Genomic DNA, 21,198 nt, shown 5'->3' with positions numbered 1-21,198 from the left:
ATGCAGCTGGCTGCCTTCTGAGCAGCCCCTGTATGTGTTTATGGATCATTACACCTGCACGGATCGAATAACAACATTGCTTATTCCAGACAAAGTTTACTACTCATCTCTTGCTGTTTTTCCGATTCACTGGAGCAGCAGAACAGACACAATCTCCCACACAGCCTCCAAGAAATCATGCAAAAGTTAAGGAATTAATGCTTATCTGCACATGAAATAGAAAACTAGTTGGGTAACTTAGATCTACTCTTGCAATGCTTTACCAGTTAAAATCACTTTAGCCTTCTGTGTTCATTGCCAGTCCAGCTTCTGTAGAGAGGTAGGAGATGTACTACGTATCTTTTTCTTCCTTTTCTAAGCAGCATTTGGTTTTGTGTAATGAAGCTATGTGGATTCTGGCTAAAAAGTCATACTTAAACAGAAGATCATTCTGCTGTAAGAATATATTCACAGAATAAGTCCCTGCCCCTTTCACTGTGATGTTAGAACAGCAGTTCCTCTGATGAGTGAGTGATAAGGCTTATCTGCCGTCCTACCTCCCTGCCCCTCTCAGAAGGGTGCTCCTGACAGACAGACGAGGAACCAGCACATGCTAATGCCGAATTCTCCAGGCTGGTGTCTGCAAGACCAGACCATACACAGAGGTCAGTTTCTGATTTTTTTTTTTAAAGTACATAATGGAAGGAGTTGGGAGTAGGTAGACAGAATGGCAGCAAAGCATAGGGAAGGACAATAATTGAAATTGAGCTGGAAAATGCTCAAAGAAAGAGCATGGGGAACAAATTATTAATGGAAGCACTTGCAATAAATGTAGTGGCACTTGGAATATTTTAGTTGATACCACTGATTATTATTTTTTACTATTTATCCTATTAACACTTTTACAAAGTAGCATTTACATCCATGGGAGCTGTTGACAAACAAGTATCATGAGAAATTAAACATCACAGATAGGTAAGTTCTGATGTGTTATCAGTGAAATTATGAGGCTCTGTCTAGAATCTGCTGTGGACAGCAACAGCAAGACCTAAGCTGGTGCATGTAGTGACCATAAGGTGGTCTGACACAGGTGGTGGTTGTTACTTGCTATTAAGCTTCCCTTTTGTTTTGGGCTGTGGAGCCGTGTGACCAACTTCTGGCTGGTTTCATAGGGAAAATGGGCCTATATGAACACCTGTGTGCACAGCTACTGGTTCCTTTCCCTGAATTAACTGTGTAATACTTCACTGAAGTGGTATCAGTTGAGAACGGGTTGCCCTGATGAGACTGGCTCCTGCTGTCCTGCTGCACAGAGGTGGCTTCACAGAAAGCAGACCGAGACATCAGGCAGCTGCTGGACAGGCACTGTGCGTGCTGCTTCTGCAGACAAAACCAGAGCAGAACTTCGACCTCCGGTGTGCATCTGCAACCCAATGGTCACAAAGCTACTGAGTATAAGGGGTGTTGATTCTACTAGTTACAAATGAGCTGGCTTTTTTAAAATCAGTAAATTGAGAATTTTCTACCAAATGATTATTTTGCATGAGAATGAATCTATCTGACAGGATAAAAGCAGCTGTGTTGAAAGAAAGCTCGTAAAATTTACAAAATCATCTTCTTTGAAGGAGCCCTCCAAAACCAAGAAATGAAATAGGTTAAGATGAGAAGCCCAAGCTAACATAAACAACACTGAAGCTGAGCAGAAAAAATGAAGTCTGATTTCTTATTTCTCCAGTCCACAGCATTACAGTGAATGCTGCTGTCATTGTAGTTCAGCTTGGTCTAAGGTTCCTGTTCTCAAAAAAAACCCCAAAAAAGGGTTTTAAAACTACTAGAAGCTTATATCATAACTGTGAGACTCTGAGGACAGCCATAACCTTTGTGAGAAGAAAAAAAAGGAAGAGCTGAAGAATTTCAGGGGCTGGGAATGGAGAAATCATCTGAACAAATGAGTGGAAGGAGCAGAGGGCAGAACAGTTAAAGTAGAAAACCAGCTGTGGGCTAAATTAATCCTAAAAGAAAGCTACTGATGAGAGCAGAAATAGTTATGTTGCTGGTATCATAGAATCCCAGACTGGTTTGGGTGGGAAGGGACCTTACAGCCCGGGCAGGGCCACCTTCCACCAGCCCAGGTTGCCCAAAGCCCCGTCCAACCTGGCCTTGAGCCCTTCCAGGGAGGGGGCAGCCACAGCTGCTCTGGGCAGCCTGTGCCAGGGCCTCACCCCCTCACAGGGGAGAATTTCTGCCTTAGATCTAACCTAAATCTCCCCTCTTTCGGGTCAAAACCGTTCCCCCTCGTCCTATCCCTCCCCCTGATGACGAGTCCCTCCCCCCTTTCCCGCAGCCCCTTTCAGCCCTGGGGGGCCGCTCTAAGGTCTCCCCGGAGCCTTCTCTCCTCCAGCTGAACCCCCCAACTCTCCCAGCCTGTCCTCACAGGGGGGCTCCAGCCCCCCCAGCATCTCCGTGGCCTCCTCTGGCCCCGCTGGAGCAGGTCCGTGTCCTTCTGCTGTTGGTGCCCCCAGAGCTGGACCCAGCCCTGCAGGGGGGTCTCACAGAGCGGAGCAGAGGGGGAGAATTTGCCCTGCTGCCCACACTGCTCTGTCTCTTAGGACAAAATCATAAAAGGCTGCCAGAACTAAGACATTTCCTCCAAGAGAGAAAATTCCTTTCTTTCCAGACATGCCTCATCACATAGGCAAAACGGAGGGAAGTGTTGAAGAGGATTCTCCACTGGAAGAAAGAAAAGCTGCTGGCTGAGTCGCACACAGCACCCGACCCTTGTTTTGGGACAAGCCATCAGGTACCAAGGTGCTGAAGTCACAATGAAGGAAGTGTAAAATAACAAAATGCTGCGCTGCTGTAACCCTGAGAGGCTTTGTCTCCATGTGCTCTGCTCCTCTGACACCACACAAGGCAATCACGGCACGTCCTTGAGAGGATGCTGCTCCTGCACACAAGCCTGTAACTCGTTTCTGAGCAGATAAATGGATTCTCTTGTACCCTGAGCAGATACATTGGAAGATGCTCTGTGAAATACATACAGAGCGTAGATGTTCTAGAACACTCTGGCATTACTTTGCAGTTAAATTCAGGTTTAGTTTTTCACAATGAATTATATATGAAACTCTTACCATTAGTTATATTGGATTGTCCCTACATTTTCATTTTTTCGATGTGAGGATTCATTTTTTAATTAATTACATGAAACTGTGTTGTAGAAGTTACATGTAGGGAAGCTGAGCACATATGTGGGGAATAGCTGGAGCATTGGACATCTGGGGTAGAAAACGCAAGCAGTTTGAGGTTGGGAGAGAAAAAGCATCAGATGAGTATTTCTGCTAACACCATCAACTGTTGTGCTCATAATGACGGCATTGAAACCATCACTGCTAAAACCATGTCTCAATACTCAAAACCCAACCACTTTAACACTAAACCCATTGATGTGAGCCAGTTATCTAAATATAAAAAAACCCAGCTAGAGATAATGCTTTGTAGTGGCTACTTTGATGCAGCCCATCGGGGTTACTGTGCGTAGGCATCAGGTGTGCTACAGGAACCGTGTCAGTACCTCATTTTCTTTGTCGTAAGCCCCCTTTTGAGCCGTCTTTTTGGGGGACTAAGTATTCTGAAGCCCTTACTGCTAGGCATCCTTTTCAGCCTTCCGATCATTTCTGTGGTTCTTTTCTGCACCCCGATTTTTCAGGATCTTGGAAGACAGGAGTAGAGGGACTGGACACGGTGTCCCAGGGCCGGTTCTCCCCGAGCTGCCTCGCGCAGCAGTGCCACCTCTGCCCGTGCTCGCTGATCCCGCTTGTGCGGGCACGGGGCGCAGCGCCGTTACAGCCCGGGCCTCGCAGGGGTGCTGCTTTCCAGGACGGAGCGGGGCAGTTCCCTGTTCCCGAAGGAGCGATTCCCAGCCTGGCTGCCGGAACTGCCCCGCCTGGCCCAGTCTGGCAGGTACTTTGGATCCCTCCGGGGGATCTTCTGCCATTGTTATTTCAGTTCCACTCATCGGTTTGTCCTTGGCGGGTCTTAGAAGCAACAACGTAATTATTTTCGAGTGACCGATAAAAAAGGCTGAATTGCTGGCGGGGCGGTGCGATGCGCGCACCTGCGGGCCGGGCCGGGGGGGGACCCGCCTTGTGCGTTTCCACAACGCCGTTTGGGGCGGCCGATATCGGTAAGCGGCTGCGGAGCGGGGGCGCGGGCGCAGGCCCCGCTTCGCGGAGCCGCGGCGGCCGAGGACGCTTCCGCGCGTCCCCACCAAGTTTTCTCCCGGTGAGACTGTCCGGCGGCGCAGCGCGGCCGCTCCCGGCGGTGCCCCCGCAGGCCGCGGAGGGCGGACCCCGCCGGGGCCCGCGCTGCGCGGCCGCGGCCCCGCTCCGCCCCGAGCCGAGCCGGCGCTGTGCAGGGGTGCGCGGGGCGGGGCCGCGGCCGCCCGCTCCCGCTGAGCTCATCCCGCCCCGGCGCCGGCCCGGCCGCCAGGAGCCGAGCGCTGCGCGGGCTGCGCCGCACGAGCCCCTGGGCCGGGGCGCCGCGCCCCGCGGTGAGTCCTTCCTTCCCCCCCTCCTCCGCTCCCCGGTGCGCTCCCTCCGCCCGGCCTCTCCGGGGGCTGCGCGGGGCCCGGCGGGGGCGCCACTGAAACTTTCTGACCGAGGAGCGTGTACGGGCACGCCGGGCCGGGGCCGAGGGGGCCGCGGCGGGCGGGAGGCGGCGCCTGCCCCCGTGCCGGCGCGGCGGGGCCTGGCCCGTGCCCGTCCCCGTGGCCGTGGCCGTGGCCGTGGCCGGCACAGCGCGGGCAGGGCCGGCAGGAGCGCGGAAGGGCGCGGCCGGCGGGGTCCGGCCGGGCCCGGGCCGGGCTGCAGGAGGCGCTCCCCGGGCGCTCCCGCAGGGGCGAGGCCTGGCGCTGCCTGCGCCGCCGGGATTTCCGCCTCCCCGGCACATAGTTTCACGTTTCTGTGACTAGTGCCGGTTCCATTCCTTTATCAGCAGAGATTCTGGAAAAAAAAAAAAATCCTGCTTCCAGGAAAACTTGCTTTCATTGCGGTTACGTGTTTTCGATAGTAAAATGTGAGGCAGAGCCTGCCGAGAGCCGGCGGTGTGCAGCCGGAGTGCCCCGGCAGGGCTGGCGGGGCCGGGCGCGGGCGGGTCGGGCGGCAGAGCTGCGAGAAGCGGGCACGGAGGGAGATGTTCAGCTGTTTCCCTTTGCAGACTGGGAATGACCTTGTTTTGGCGACTAAAATGGAAGGTCCTGCCCTTGGTGGTCATCAGTGTTGCCTTCTGTGACCTCAAGAAGAAAACGATAAAAGGATAATTTGTCTTTTCATATGTGCGTTACTAATAACATATAGTAACCGGGCTTTTTATAGCACACTCTCCAAAGCTTTCTGATTTTTCAGTAGTGTTATTTCAATTATTTGTTTGCCCTAGATTCATATTTATTGGGCAGAGAGAAAATTGGGCTCTAAACGATTGTTTTCAAAACCAGAATGTAACCGGTGACATCCTTCTGTGAGGTTGAGCCCTGGGGGGAAAAAGGGGGTTTCGATCTGCCTCAGGGTGATACCGAGTGGGTCCTTGCAGCCCTGCTATCTGCTCTGTACCCACCGCCTTCTCCGCCTCCGTGGCAGTGTGGAAGTGGCACTTGTCTGGTTTGCCTCAGGGGTCGCATTTTCGAACTGATGAAGCAAACGCCGCTTTACCGTTGGAGAGCGAACAGTTGGGGATGTGGGAGGTTTGCTTTGGGCTTCTGTCATTGCGGGGCGTGAAACAGTTTACAAGAGGTGTGCAGGTTTAGGGTATGGTAAATGTTTTACGCATCCTGGCTGCTTGAGAGTTTTGCAGGATTATTCAGTACATGCAAAAGTCCTGTGTTAGCTCGTATTTTTGATAGCTGTTGCTTAAAAATAGCCTGATGCTTATAAAACTGAAAATGCCAAGGAAGGAGGGAAATCAGTGTGATACCTGGAACCCTACGGAATTTCCTCCCGCTGTAGTTTGATACACAGTTGCCAAAAATGAACCTTTCCCATTTGTTCTCGTGACAGCTAAGTGCTGCAAAAATAGTATTACTTTATTAAATCATGCTAGTAAACCAGGTAAGCACAAACAGTTTCTTTTCGTTATTGCCAGCGCAGCGTATTTAGAGCTTCGTTTACACGGATCTGCTGAAGTGCTGGTTGTCTTGCTTTCTCAGTTTAGCTAACCATCGGAATGTCCAAATGGTGATGAGTTATGTCTACTTTAGAGCCAAAACATATTTGGTTCATGGCCAGAATTGCTCAGCTTCCCATAACAGTCTGTAGGAAAAAGACATTTTCCGTGTCTAACCACAGCCCTAAAGTTGATGCCATAGCAACTTTGTGATCTGAGTATGTACTTATGAAGACAGCTAAGCAGCCTTAGCAGAGGTGTTCTGTTTTTCTTTAGCTGAACTTCTTACTGTCATCAAGATTAAACCTTTCTTTGAAGATGAAAGATTAATCAGCAAGCCTTCAAACTCTTCTCTGTGTAAGAACATCAACCTGATCTGTTGGTTATTTGTAGTGACACCCATAAACATCTGTAAGTTGAAATTTATATTAATGGTTTTAAAATTAAGATTTTTCTGTAGAGATGTGGCTCTGACTAAAAATCGGTATTTCAAGCTCTACCAGGAGCTAGATCTTCATGTTTTCCAGAAAAACAGAGAAAGATCAGCTTTGGGGTTTGTGTGTGGGTAAGGTTTGAGAAAACTGGGTTAGTTCATTCATGTCTTTTGGTTGCTTTCAGCTCCCAAGACTTAACATGGAGGTTGGAGAGTTTATTTATCACAAAGGTATGGTGATAGAAAATGAAAAAAGCATGTGGCCTAAAAATATATATAAGGTCTTATTTTTAAAAAATATGTGTATAGGAGGCACTGCTGTTGGAAAACTGAATAAGTAAGACATAATGTAACACCAAAGTGAAAACAAACCCAAAAGCAAGCGCTGAAACAGTCCGTGATCCTGACTGTATTTGGGTTTGTATTTAACTTTAGTTTGAAAAGTGCCTTGTCTGTTAAAGAAAAAAAAAAAAAGTTTTGGTGGAGCCTTAAACTCTCTGATCTTGTCCTGAAGGGAAGTCAGTAAAGGGATCAGTTGCTCAGTAATGAAAAATATCTATTGTGTGGCCTAATATTCATGTGTCGACTTCCTATGCTGTCTCTTACTACCTTCTCCTTTTAAAATTCACTGTTTAGCAGGACTGAATAAATCCTTTAGTATTCATTGTATTTAGGGAATTCTGTAAGGGTGTTTCAGCATCTGATACCCGATTAGGTCATTTATCTAAATATAAAATACACTACAGAAATCGTGAGAGCCTTCCTGTTCTGTATTTAGCCTCACCATACACCTTTGAGTGCCTCAGCATGCACCTTTAAAGTGTTCCTTTCCTGCTTACCTGGGACAGAGACAGTTTTAAGTACGGAGAATCTGCACTGGAACACGGGTTTTGTGCCGCCCAGGTTTGTGCTCCAGCAAAAGAGCATGTCTTCGACCTCCTCATCACAGCTGAACGCCCTGCGGCTTCCCCCTCCTGCGCCTTCCCCCTCCTGCGCCCCGTCTTCCAGCTGTGTAAGGAGACTAATCTTGCAGAGTTTGCTCTGTAGTTATTTCAGGTTTCTGTGCTGTGTAGGAGATTGTCACTGTACAGACTTCTTCATCCATCCTCGTCACTCTTGCCTCTTGAAATCTGTGCGTTGCAGTTCATGTTAATGTGACAGCTTTAACTTTTTAAAGTCCTGTTTCTCTTGCCGTGTGTTGGCGATTCTGGCTTTGGTGCCTCCACCCACTGAGTGGAGGCCCGTTAAGCTACAGGCTTAATCTGCAAAGCACTTTGGTTCTGGAATATTAAGCTTTGTAGTATCTTGACTTCAGTGCTTGGCCTCCCCATAGAGCGAGCGTGTGGAGACGCTCCTGTGCCTGAGTAAGGTTCACAGGGGTCTGGAAGCAGAAGGCCAGGTAACAAAAAGGGTCTGTTAGAGTTATCTCTCCGTTGTGTGACTGGGAGTAGTTGCTGGAAGACGTGCTTTATTTCCTGAGGTAGTGTCATCTCCAGTTTAGTATTTCACTTATTTTCTCTTCTAGATCTGGAATAATAATCTCTTAATAAGGGTGCCAATTTGAAAGCAGGAGTTCTGCTAGGTTGTTGGATGAAACGCCTTGCAGGTCAGCCAGCTTGCCAGATTTGAAGTGTCTCCTCGTTGGTGTCTTGTTGCGTGGGATGTCAGTTATTAAGTGTTCGCAGAGAACAGGGCTAGGCTTTGTAGGCAATACGATGCTTGAGAATCTCGCTGGGTCTTAAACAGGGATCAGCTCAGTGGTATCAGTAAATGAGTTCCTGGCACAGCCGCTAGCAGAAATGTGAACGTCTTTGAGGTCTGATAAATCAAGAGCTGCTTTTAGGATCTCAGTGTTGTTGCAGTTGGTGGCAATGTTCAATAAATTACTGCACGTTTGACCTTTTTCTGTAAACACTCTGTGTCAATAGGTGTAGGGGTTATGGTTTTTTAGTGTTTGTGTGGTGACTTACTTGGTGAAGTGTTACTTTGTGAAGTGCTTTTGGGCACTTCTGCAATCCAGATGACCAAAATGATTTTAAGAATAGGGCTGATCTTTAAGTGATTTAGTTCTTCCTCGTTTATTGTGGTGAATTCAGCTATATCTAGACGTGTATGAAACTGGAAAATTAGATGCAACTTCTAAATTTAGTGATCTTAGATATTGTAACCACAGAAGGTACGAAGCTACAGATACGTATTTTGAATCTCTCTCTGCATTTTTTATCAGCTGCCTTAAATTCATGGTGTTGCTTTAAAGTTAGAACTTGTGAATTATCAATAAATGCAGATTTCTATGTTTTAGATTTCTAAAACAGGGTGGTGTTAAAAGAAAAAAAACTCCATAGCCAAAAGCAGAATTGTTCACAGTCTCATTTCAGCACGCAGTAGAATTTCCCTTCTGATTAGTGATCCAAGTATTACTCAAATTTGACACCTTTCTTCAAAAAAAGACACGTCATGTTGCAGATTTGTAAGAATTAACCTATCCAAGCGTGGAGGGTGAGCGTGTGCCGCGTCCGGCGTGGCGTGGGGAGTGCCGTGGCCGTGCTGGTGGCGTAGGAAGGGCCGGTGGCAGCCCCGAGGAGGAGCCGCGTTGGCAAGTGCCCCTTGGGCCGGCGGCGGTGCCCGAAGGGGTGAGGGCACAGCTGGGGTCTGAAGCGTGGGCGCTGGACCCCCTTCCCTTCCAGTTGTGGCTTACCCTTTCCCTTCTACCTGCCTGTTCCCCCTATCTAGCTCAGACAAATCTGTAATCAAAATATTCCAAGAATTAGCGTGTTTGTCACAAAGTCTGAAGACTTTGTAAGGAGTCTTTTCGGCTTAATCCAGGCTCCCGCTGTGGCCAGTCCTCTGATTCAGCTGGCGAAGCCCTCCGGGCTGTGGGGGGGCCTGGGCTGCTGGCCCAACCTCTGCTGCCTCTGGGGAGGTCGCTGGGCCCGCGTAGGGGAGCACAGCAGTGTCCGCCGTGCCAGTGTTAGCTGTACCTGGGAGCTTCAGAAACGCGCGGGGCGAAAGGCTCAGGGGTGCTGCTTGTTTGCTGCATGTGCCATGTATTTGATAATTAAGAGCTTTAAAGCAAAGGTGCCAGTAAAATGTTCACTGCGTTGCATTGAAGTTATGTATAGGGTGGGGGGTTGGGTTTTATGTTTTGTTTTTGCTTTGTTGGTGGTGGTTTTTGTTTGGTTTGTTGCGCTTTTTTTTTTTTTTTTTTTAAGACTCGATCTTGGTTATATTTGGATCCAGCAGGAGAGAAGCTGGATCTTGTTAGCAACACAGGAAACGCCCCGAAAGAAAGTTTTTGATGTGTATATTTGTGTGTAAATGAGAACTAGGCAGCTATATGGCTGGAGTTAGGCTGTGGGGAGCTCGGTTTGGTTTAGAGCAGTTTTGCATCTTTAAACGCTGTGTTAAGTTCTGGTGGAACTTTGCTGCCATGTACTTAATATAGTTAAGTATTAATTATTAAATCTCTATGACTTGTCAAAAGCTGGTAGTTTTAAGTCAAATTCAAAGCTATTGCACTTAAAATAGCTGAGGTGTTTAATTGCTGAAAAGACAGTCCAGATTAAAGTGCTTCAGCTTTGTTTGTTCTGGAAAAATATTAGAATTTGGGTAGTCTAAAGATTGTGCTTTTCTTCATTTAGTTGTTTACAGTGAAATAAAGCCATTTCTTTCCAAACAGATACCCTTTCCTTAGAATCTATATTTCTGACCATACTTGAACAAGTTAGGATTTGAACAATATATAAGTAAGAATGAATAGAAGCAAAATGTGACCTTTGTTTTTTGAAACTTAAATGAGATGGAAGTTGGTAGAGAGTTTAATGTGTGGGTTGTTTTTGGTTCAGGCTTGGTTTTTTGCGTTTTTGTGTGTGTGTGTTTTTTTGTAGTTGTTGTTTTTGAACAAGAATAGCAAAAAACCAAAATATTCTTAATGTGAATTTTAGAGGGAGAATGCGTTTTATGCCAACTTTGAGTTGAGTTGATTATTTAGTTAATATGCTTCAAGGTCTGTTCTACACTGGGCTAAATTCCCATTGAGGTCACAAGGGGATTTTTTTGTGTTAGTAAGGACTGAGTTCCTGGATTTTTATACAGTATTTTCCAGAAAGTGAAAGTTTGAAGAGAAGCGGGAGGAATATTACTGCCACAGAGAGTAGACATGATTTTCTATGACAAAGTAAAATTTTCAGCATTTCCCAAGTGCTGATACAGAGCCTGTGTGTGCATGCAAGAATTGCTTTGACAAGTTCCAAGTGACAACAGGCATTGGGGAGACTTCGCTTTGTCCTCAGATGTATAGGAACGTTGCACCTTGTAGCATCATGTACCAAACTGATGTAGAGTTCCAGAATTCATTGGTGTATTTAAAAGTCTGGGGATATGGAGCTGGTGTGTATAGAGTTTTTGTTTATTCCCTAAGCTATTTTTTGCACCACTGTGGTCCATTACCAGATGTATTTTCTGTAAGTTTGCAGTAAGTCAGTCAGTGAGTGACAGGAGCACTTTGCAAAGTTCTACATTCCTTCAGAGGTATTAGGTATATTTTGAGAGTTTGGGAAGAAAAGATCTGATTAATGTTGTTTGGGTCTTTTCCCCCCAAATGCTGCACTTTGTCTTTAAAAGACAATACAGAAAGGAGGGCAAAAGTGACATTAAGTTACTTTGTTCTGCTAAAGTCAAAAGCTTTGTAAAAGTCTGCACCAGAGGAATATACTGAATGGTTTGGTAGAGAGGAGTTTTTTCTTCTCTTTTCCTTCCCGCCTCCCCATGCCTGCACAGAGGATTCTTCCAAAGCTCTTTCCTCCTCTGCAGCAGTGGATGCCGCCAGAGTTGTGTCTTGGATCACATTGAAGAAACGGGCTTCTTGAGAGAGCTCATCTGATCAGTGAAGTGTTCCAAGAACTTGGGTAACGGGTGTCTGAGAAATCTAACACTGTCCCTCAATCTGGTAGAAACAAGATTCCTTTCTTCCTATTTTCATTGTGTCTGCTAATAGGAAAACCAAATGTTTTTCTCCTTAGTGGGCCTTGCTTGAGCCCCCTTTCTTCAATTCTTAGTTTTCCTCAGGAGGAAAATTGAATTTTGTTTCTTTGCAGTTTTTCTTCTGTTCACAGGATTTTGAGCTAAGTGAGTTCTTGTTGGTGTTACATCTATTCTTCATAAATCGGTGAACTCGGCTCGTTTGATTTACGTGGGATGTGCAGGCATCCCATTAACAGGTTAAGGTGAGGCATTATATACTGTCTTGGCAAACTTGTAAAGACTTACACAGACCGAAGATTTTAATGAATAATTTTTTTTTTTTTTTTTTGTGAAGGGTACAAGTTTGTATTCTTCTACTAGTTAAATTCTGGTTTTGAGGATTAAAATCTTTTTTTTGGATACTTGCCTGTGGTGGGAATGCTTTTTGGCATCTGAATTAGAGACTTTAGTGGTGCTTTGCTGTTTAATTACTGTAAGCAATAGGACAACTGTAAAATTTTAATAAATACAGGCTTGCCAGGTATTTCATATTTTTGGTAAGAGCATGTAAGATCTTGTCTACACCAGGGAGTTATTGCAGAATGAGGCAGGGTGTGAATGTGAAACACTTTTCCCCTTGTATAGACAAGCCTTTAATTTTTCTTCAAGAGCAAACCCTGGGATGTTCCATGTCTGTTCTAGTCCCATGTTTGAGCTCTGCAGTGGGCTTGTGGCTGACAAGGAGTAATAGCTAAAGCATGTATCTAGTTCATGGGAAGAATCACTGATTTTGGTGGTCTGCTTGTGTAAAGGGAGCTCGCACACGTGCTGGGTTATGGCAGGATTGGAGGGCTTGCTTGTGAGCCCCTTGGAGTAGATACTGCCCGTTGTAAATGTGCAAACAGAGCTTATTCTAGCACTGGAACATTGTACATTAAAATGAGAAGTGTGTTAAGGGTAAAGAAACATGAAGAATATGGACATTGAGAGTGTTTCCTTGTAGCATACGCTATGGAAGAATGCCTGTTCATAAAATAGCATAATCAAGGCATTAGAAATGTCAGGTTTGCCTTTCACAGGACTTAGTAAAAGGTAGCATCCCAGGACTGAGATGGGAGTAGGGAGGATAATGTTTCTACTTTGCCACATTCCTATGGGTGAGATTTCAGGAGATAATTGAGCCAATATAATAGTTTGTTGTGATTCAAGAGAGTGGTTTTTGCTTCCTTCTGTACCTGCCATGAGATCCTGCTCTCTTCCCTGTCATCTCTTGCTCGTAAGACTCTGCAGTGCAGTTCAGTAAACAGGGAAAAATGCCTCAGTGCTGGCACAGTGCTGCAGGAATACACAGCTGACCCCTTTGGCCAGCGGGTAAAGACCTGCCTGTTATGACTGTGAGCAAACTGGGTTTTGCTCCCCTTAAGTAAAAGGGAAATAAGGCCACTGCCCTCCCTGCAGGGTGTTCCGAGCTGCAGTACGGTTGGGGATGCTCTCAGGAAGCAGAGGCAGTACACTGCAGATACATTCTGATTCACGTACCTTCTAGATTATGTAACTTAAATGTCTGGTCTCTAGGCAGCCTCAGGAATGTTAATGTTACATTCCCAGGTTTGCTAATTTATTTTATCCCCTTAAATTGCCACTTCATACCCTTCTTTTTGTGTGTGCATATGTGGAGTTGTGCCAACGTGTCCCGGACAACAATAACAGTCCCTGTATGTTTCATGTGTTTCAGCCTTGTGCTCCTGCTTATTTCTGCGTTTGAGGGTCACTTAGGACTTGCATCTTGCTCCCTGTTTTTTTATTCTAGTGGATGTGTTTGTTAACAGATCCACTTAGGCAGTTGCATTCTTTGAAGGAAGTAACTCTGTATGCATTGCATTTTTAATACAGATTTCCAAGATTTTCTTGTATGACTTGCCCTGCTTGAGCGGGGGGACTGGACCAGGTGACCTCCAGAGGTCCCTTCCAACCTCAGACATTCTGTAACTCTACCCTAATCAAAGAAGTCTTAATGAGGGTGGTTACTGTCTGTCATCATGAATATTTCAAGCTGCTGTTGCACACATACCACTCTACCTCTGGTAATTGAGGCTAGAAGATAGATATCCTAATGAAGATATCAACATCAATTTGAAACCAAAGTAATGTATTTTAAAAGTCACATTAAAACCTAAAAAAGTGCTTACTTAATAATAGCTATGTTCAGTTCTGGTTTTAGGCCTGTGAAGCAGCATGAAGTATATAATGTGTCCTCTGTATACAGAGCTGGGATGGAGCTCTGCATTTGGTTGCTGGCAAAAGTGAGTGGCTGTGATTCCCAGGCATTTCAGGATCAGGCGTTTTATGACTAGGGATTATAGAAAACATACTGTCCCAGAATTTCTAAGGATAGCTGACATGGGGAAAAAAATTAGAACATGCACCTGTATTGGACATCAATGTCTAAAATAGAGACGCATAGTGTTAGGAGAAAATTATTAGTAAAACTGGAGGAGAGGGACCATTCTTGTGTTTTGAAAGGGAGAATTCCATGAAAAAGCAGAGAATAAAATCCTGGAAATAACCTGGTAGGACAGATAGAGAGTATAGAAGACCTGGAACAAGGTATAGTAAGAAACTGAAACAGAAAAAAGCTTTGAGTTTTATCAGCACCATTGTCCCGTCATTCAAGAAAATACAGCTGTCTTATTAGCGTGACTTCTTTTTAAAAAAAAAAAATCTCAGGCATACCGGATTCATTGGAAACTTGAGCAGTCGCTGTGGTGATGAGAAAGCCACCTTTTCTGTGTTCTGGACATCACAGTGCCTTCGACAGCTTGCCTTGCCTGCTGCTGGGTTTCGTGGAGGGCTCCGTGGTCAGGGCGGGTGGGGGGGACAGGTCACAGCGGGTGGCACCCCCACAGCCGGCGGGGAAGGAGCTCGGGGCAGGAGCAGCCTGGCTCCGGGGCGGGCACGGCCCGGTCCTGCGCCCGCGGGCCTGCTCGAGCGGTGGCCGTGCAGGTGTGGTGGCCTTCGTGTACCAGTGCGAGTGCCCAGGAGCAGACCCAGCCGTGGTTTCTGGAGAGCAGTGAGAGTTCAGGGGCAGCGGCGGGGGCCGTGGTGATGTGCCCGCGGGGGGAAGCTGAAGGAGCTGTGCTGCTGCCCCCTCCTCTGCAGAGTCATTTCACTGTGGTCCTCCAAGTTCAAATCCCTTCCTAGAGTGACTGTCGACTGTGTCAACATTTTTCCTCTTTGGAGAGATCCTCTTAGCCCCTTCAATGATCCGCCCTGCTGAGTCACGAGCTACCAGAGACAGGGCTGAAGGCTCCGAGGGGAAGAGGATGGTGGGGCGATGGCTTCTGGGCAGTTGCTTCTGGCAGGCATGTGCAGTGCGGGTCAGCGCCCGCGCTCCCTAAACATGGCGCTGCTTCAGCTCGTCACACAGAGGAGTTCTGTGAGGAAAACTGCCCATGCTCACTGCGAGTTCGCTTCCCAGTGGGTGAAAGAAATGGTGGAAGAAGCCTTGGCTTCTAGACACGAAGCATCTGTTTCCTACGAGGTCCCACAGTGTTGCCCTTGAGTTGTGTGCATCTGCTGGTCACGTGCAGGCAGGTTTCACTGGTGCTACTTGGCCTGGGTGTCAAATAATGTCATTGAGCATTTGGAGGGAATTTGTTTTCCTTTCTGAAAAGGTCATCAGTGACTGTTAAAGTCTTTGGAAATCAGTGGTTTGGGTTTTTTTTCCATGTACAAAGTGGTACCACTTTCAGACTGGATGCGGCAGGTGCAATTTAGGTGTACAAAAACATCCCCTTTTTAAAAACATGACTGAGGACAGTCACGTTGTGTGTTTCTGTGTAGGCTGGTGGTAGAATCCTCTCATTTTGAGGTACAGCAAAGTTTCTCAAATCTGGAGCTGCCTAATGTGGTTTTTTTTTTTTCCTTTGTTCTTGTTTTGGTTTGCTGGTTTGTTATGTGTAGCTTTGTAGACAAAAGAAACAAATCTGGAAATTAATGTGTGTGTTGGACCACATGGTATTTTAATATGTCCAGAAGAGACCTGTGGTGTTAGATCACTTTGACGTCTCATTTTTTTTGATATTGCCTAGAGTACTGTTTTGAGAGCTGCCCAGGGTACTCCACTGAAATTCTCAAGATGTTACTCATTTTGGTCAGGTCTAATTTTGGAAAAGATAATCTGTGATTTGTTTTTTCTCCTTTTTCTCTTGTTTCTGTACTCTGTTTTTTCCTTTTTTATATAGAGGCTGATAAGAGCTTGTTTGGTGTTCATTGGACTGAAAAGGGACAAAAGTGGCTCCTCTGCAAGATCTGAATGACGAATAAACATCTTAAATCTGAAGACAATACTCCATGCAGGCACATAACTGGATAGGTTATGTACTATTTTTTTACATAAAGGATTTCTCATCTGCAGTGTTTGGCAAGTTGAAAGCGTTAAGCAAGTTGAAAGTGAAACAATAACTTTATCCCCCTTGCTATTGGTTTATGTTTCCTTCTATAAAGTATTTTATGATATTAAATCCCTTCACATGGGATCACTTCCTTCCCTTGAAGTTTTAAGGCGGTTGAAATAAACAGTAATTTACGTGTTTCTCTATGTAAGCTGTAGCCAAAAAACTACAATCAACAAGCAGATGGTAGTTTGCCTGTCTCAGCTGCAGTAGTTCATTTGCTAGGCTTATGGATTTTAGTGATATTTAGTAAGCCTAGAAGGGTTAAGTCATTACTGTTCAACCTCACTGGGTGGACCTTATAATCTTCTCAGCAGTGACATGAGGTAAATGTAGCCCTTGGCTACTCACCCATTGTGTGACTGGAGAACTTGTCCATCCTTTGAGGGGAGTCTGAGTAGAAATGGTGTGACTTAAACAAAATCGAGTTTTGGTTAAGCCAGTTCTGTCATGGATTATGGTTGTAGACAAATTTTGTCTCTGCTATCTGATGAGGAAGCACTGACCATCTTAAAAGAATGACCTACAGCAAAAGTTGATAATAATTCAACCGTCATGATGTCATTTTGCTGTCTGCTAAGTGAAATTTGGTCATTTCTCCTATGGAGGAGAGCGTAAAAATTGAACAGGCAGCTGGAGGAGGCAGCCACGTGAGAGTGAAAGTGTAATGGATCCTGTATGCCAGGTAGTGGTTCTCCATCAGCTGGTAGGATTACATTGCCATGCAGACGTGAAATGAGCTGTCATTGGGCTCAGAATTCTCATGTGGTGAAGACATCGCTCCCAGTGCTGTGGGAGAAACGGTATTTTTCCCATTGCTGCAGCACAAAGAAGAGAGGATCCCTGATCAGAAGTAGGTGTTGTAGCCCTTTGAAAATCCTGCCCAGAATTATTACAGATTTGACGTGTGGCCAGCTGGTTTCGTACTGTTATATGAAGTTTGTAGCCTGTAGTGTTGTGATGGATTTTTTGCAAAGTAGGTATTACTTCTGGCTGTTGCTTGGATTTAGCACTAAAAATACTTGTTGCATCTAGATTGGTTTCTTCTGCGTCTTCCCCCACTTAACTTTTTAGACCGTGGTGATTCCTTAATAGTACTTGTAGTTGAACAGGAGCAGAAGCAGCTTTCTTAAATACAGATTGCAAAGACTAACCCACACAGGCTGCCTGTTGAGCCTAGCTTCAGTCATAGGGGAACCCACAACTCTTCTGGGTATACTGGAACCTGCAGTGATGCCTGGACAGTCCAGAGGACCAGTCTGTTAGTGTTGGGGTTGCTTAATGTCGATACCAACGTGCTGTCTGTCCCCATTCTCGCTTTGCTAGATCGATCCTGTTCTCTGTTTGATGGGCCATGAAGCAGTGTCTGGAATTGCAGCAGTGTGGAGGAAGCAGGTTTAAACCCAAGTGGAGTGGTGGGCTGAAGGAAAGGGGGTTTGCCTGCAAAGCTGCTTGAACTGCAGCCAGGATGAAGTAAGATGGATGAACTTGGCGTTGCATTTACTCCTGGCTGTTTGGAGTGAAGGATTGTGTTGTTTTACAAGCAGCTTGTTGATCATCTAGAAATCAGGGCTGTATCTAGGACAGCTGAGAAACTGGAGATGTGTTTTATTTCTGTATTCCTCATCTGTGCTTTCTGGAGAGGGCAGTGCTGTTGTAGCCTAAGCATGCAACAATTCGGTCAGATAAGACTTGCTTACTGTGAGTTGGGTCAAGATTTTGGTTAGAACGATCCCTGTCTTCCTTTCATTTTCTGTGTGCTAGTAAAGCTGAAATGGCAGTTTCTGACCTAGTTTTGATCTAATTTTAGGCTCCTGATTTTCTGCTGACATAGTGTGTGCAGGGTGTTGCTTCTGCTAGCTGGAAAGTGATGAGTTTCCTTGCCTACTGTTTTGACCCTTTCATAATTGATTTTAAAGTGGGGGGCTTGTCACTTTTTCTGTGTTTCACATGGGAGGATGGAGGAAGATGGGTTGCAAGTGGCCATTATGACAAAGGCAAGGAAAATAGATCTGCGGTTATATTTAATTTTCCTTTGCTCACTCCTGCCTCAGTGCAGACGCTGTCTGTGACATCCACTGGTTCCTAAGGGTTGCTGTCTGGAATGCTCATAATGGTGTTTCCTCAGGACTGTTTTTTCTAAACCTTGTGACCTTACTTCATTGTAGAATGCCTCTCCAAATAGTGACCTTCCACTTGGAGGAGGGCCAACTTTTTTTTTTTTTCCCTGAAACCTTTTTATTGAGGTGAGGATTACTGCTGAAGACAAGTAGCAAGCAGTCTTCCCCTTCCCCACCCTTCATTATCCTGCTCTCACCACACCCACCCACCTTCTTTTTACCCCTGAAGCAAAAACTTATTTTTCGGCATAATCTGTGTACACTGATCCCTGTCTTGCAAATCCGGAGGAGCGGTAATTAATTGAATTTAGAAATAAAAGGCAACAGCATGATAGAGGGTAATTTACTTCTGCGATACCTAAAGATAAAATTGAAGTGAGAAGACAGTCCTGGTGAAAGTGGAGGTGGGCTAACTGAGACAAGACTAGGAGAGCACAGTGGATCTTTTGATCCTTTGAAGAATTTGGTGTTGTCTTGTAAATGACAAGAGCTAGAGGGGTGAGGTTCAGATGGAAGCCTAAATGGCAAGGATAAATTAGATAATTCAGTAGGGATGAGAAGCAGAGGGGAGTTGTTGGGATTTTTGGGTTTTGTTTGTTTTGGGTTTGTTTTTTTTTTCTAAATCATAACTGAAGAAAGGGAAAGTTCTGTAAAAACAGTAGAAGGCTATGGTCTTGGCGTTTTCTCTGGAGGGACTCAGCAGAGTGGGAAGAGAAAAGGAAAAATAAAGTTGTCTACACCTTCTCTGTGGTCAGATACTTTTCATATGAGAAACAGCTGCAAATCTTAAAGATTTTATGGCTTCTCTGTTGACAACTACTGTTCCCTTTCCCCAGTGTAGACAGGCAAATGGCTCAACTGATGATTCTTATCCACATCATTGCAGAATTGCTCAGGTTAGTTCAAACAGGTGCTTTGAAGTTAATATTTCTGACTTGTGAGTGCTCATCTGCCTCCGTGCAAGATCAGTTTCTTCAGTGCTTTGGGGTAGTAACAGGTAGCTGGGGAACAGTCATCTTTAAAACTGATAAACAGTCATTTCTGCAGTGTCTGCCAACAACTGTTGGACAGCAGTCAAGTGACGAGACAGTTTTCTGCCCTGTGTTGGCAGTCCTCAGAGGCACTGGCCAAAAGAAGCAGCAGCAGGGTAAAAGAGTAGCGTAGCAGAAAACGGGGTGACTGGAGGATGGAGTAGGCACGTCTGTGACATCTGGGAAGTCAAATCTAGAACCAGACTGGTGGGAAAAAGCTACTGCAAAAGCACATTCTAATAGCTAACGTGATAATGAGGTTTTTCTTGTGCTTCCTCATCTTTCACCTCTTTCACTGTATTTTAATAGTGCTTTAAGGCATAATTCCACTATTTAGAAGTGAGCAGCAAATTGGAAACCTCAGTGTTCTTTTGCAGTCTCCTATTAAATTGATGCTTATCTTTCAGGGGTGTCAGGTAAGATTGGGGGGATTGTGGCATATCTCATAGGTAAGATAAATAATAGGTTACTGAGTGAACAACAAATGAAACAAATGCAGTATAGCTGGTCGGTTTCCTGCACCTGTTAATCTTTCTGCATGAGAAATACCTACAAAGAGTAAAGATCATAATTGTTTAGGGTATGGTATTGCAGAAAAATATTTCAATAATAACTGTTTAACTTCTGTGAGTTTGTGTAGATTTGGCTAAATATAGCCTGTTGGAAACATCGTATCTGCCATTTACTTTTTTATTGTATGAAGTCTGAGACAGACCTCTTCAGTGTATCTGTTTTATCATTTTCATTCATGCATTTGAATAATAAAGCAAATATATCTCATCAGAAGTTGTACCTTAAAAAAAAAAGTAAAAACCACCATTCTCTTGTTTTCAGATGTTTTTGTTCATTCTTGAATTAGGAGTCTCTTCGATCTGGGAACATTCCCTCTTTATTATAAAATGTTAGACAGTGATGACTCAAAATGTATTAATTTTAAAGGATTTTTTTACTTACTGTCTCATCTTGATTTCTGTTACATAAGTAGCACCTTGCTGCTTTAAGTATTTTTGTTGTTGTTTTTCTCATTTGAAAACTACAGTTAAGCTAAAGGAATTTGAATTTGCCAGAAAAGGGAAATGTTGAAACTTTTCTCTGTGTAAACAGTGAAGTTCTTAGTTTATTTAAAGGCAATGAAGGCAGTTTTAACTAAATGTTTCTGCAGACTTTAGGGGACTGAATCTTGGAATATTTACAGAATACAAGATGCACTTTTAAAATGCAGCAGCTGTTTTGAGGTATACATTAAAATCCTACACTGAAAGGTGGTTAAGTCCTTAAGTACTGCTGTGCAAATGGTAGAATGGCTAAGATGTTCCACCCTTTCTCTCTTTGCACATATATGCTAACTGTTTCTTGGGATTTAAATACGGAGGGAGTGAACAACACAACTTGGGAAGCAGGTAAATGTGGAGTTCAGGGGCATTGACTCAGGTGGTTACATGCCAGGTAGGATTAGTTTGTTTGACCTCTGCAGAAGAGATGAACTGTTGTGGATGGATCTCTGAAAATAACCCACTCTGACAGGTAAGGTATGAACGTGCCTGCTGCAGACCTGTGGGAAGGTGGAACGGGAGTTAGGAATGCGGACAGAAGCGGTGAGGCATCCTGTGACTGCTCTTAGAATCTGTCTGCCGTAGCTATAGCAGGGAAATACTCTCATGCAGGAAAGTCGCTGAGTTTTAAGGGAGACTCACAGGCAGAGTGAGAATGTGGAGAGATTTTTTTTTTTGCTTTTCAGAGGGAATTCCCTAGGTAGTGAAGTATTTAATAGTAAAAGATTAGGAATGAAGTAACCTGTGGTGTCTGTCTGTGCTCTGAACTCCTTACATAACCAAGCATTTGTGTTTATAAACCTGATCTTGCTTTGGAGGCCATCATTTCTGAAAAAAGCTGATGTTACAAATTCTTAAATCAAGGGACTTTCCGTCCCTTCCCTTCATGCTCTGAGCATGAGGCAATTTTAGGAAATTCTTGTGTACCTAAAGACAAACAGTTGAACTGGTGGGAGGGTAGCATCCATGTATTCGACATGAGCTGGGGTGGGGGATCCAGTTTTGTACGTG

At 45.0% G+C, this 21,198-nt stretch overlaps 1 protein-coding gene across 6 annotated transcripts in view; it reads left to right on the top strand.

Moving 5' to 3' along the window:
• Window positions 1-208: 208 nt before the first annotated feature.
• The window catches only part of TANC1 (tetratricopeptide repeat, ankyrin repeat and coiled-coil containing 1), an 84,900-nt gene continuing 63,910 nt past the window's right edge, over window positions 209-21,198 (top strand). For 2 of the 6 annotated variants that reach the window (XM_074911408.1, XM_074911404.1), the window contains exons 1-2: window positions 209-644; window positions 2,657-2,779. Coding sequence is in view for 2 of the 6 variants with exons in the window: in XM_074911402.1 (XP_074767503.1) it covers window positions 590-644 (55 nt within the window). In the remaining 4 variants the exon portion in view is untranslated. Of the gene's footprint in view, window positions 645-2,656; window positions 2,780-4,436; window positions 4,529-21,198 lie in introns of those variants that run through there. The other 4 variants (XM_074911402.1, XM_074911401.1, XM_074911405.1 and 1 more) reach the window with 2 other exon arrangements.

The sequence above is a fragment of the Athene noctua genome, chromosome 7, assembly GCF_965140245.1.
Source record: "Athene noctua chromosome 7, bAthNoc1.hap1.1, whole genome shotgun sequence".
Classification (NCBI taxonomy): Eukaryota; Metazoa; Chordata; class Aves; order Strigiformes; family Strigidae; genus Athene; species Athene noctua.
Note: the sequence above shows the minus strand (reverse complement) of the source record. Positions and strands in the feature narration are given on the sequence as shown.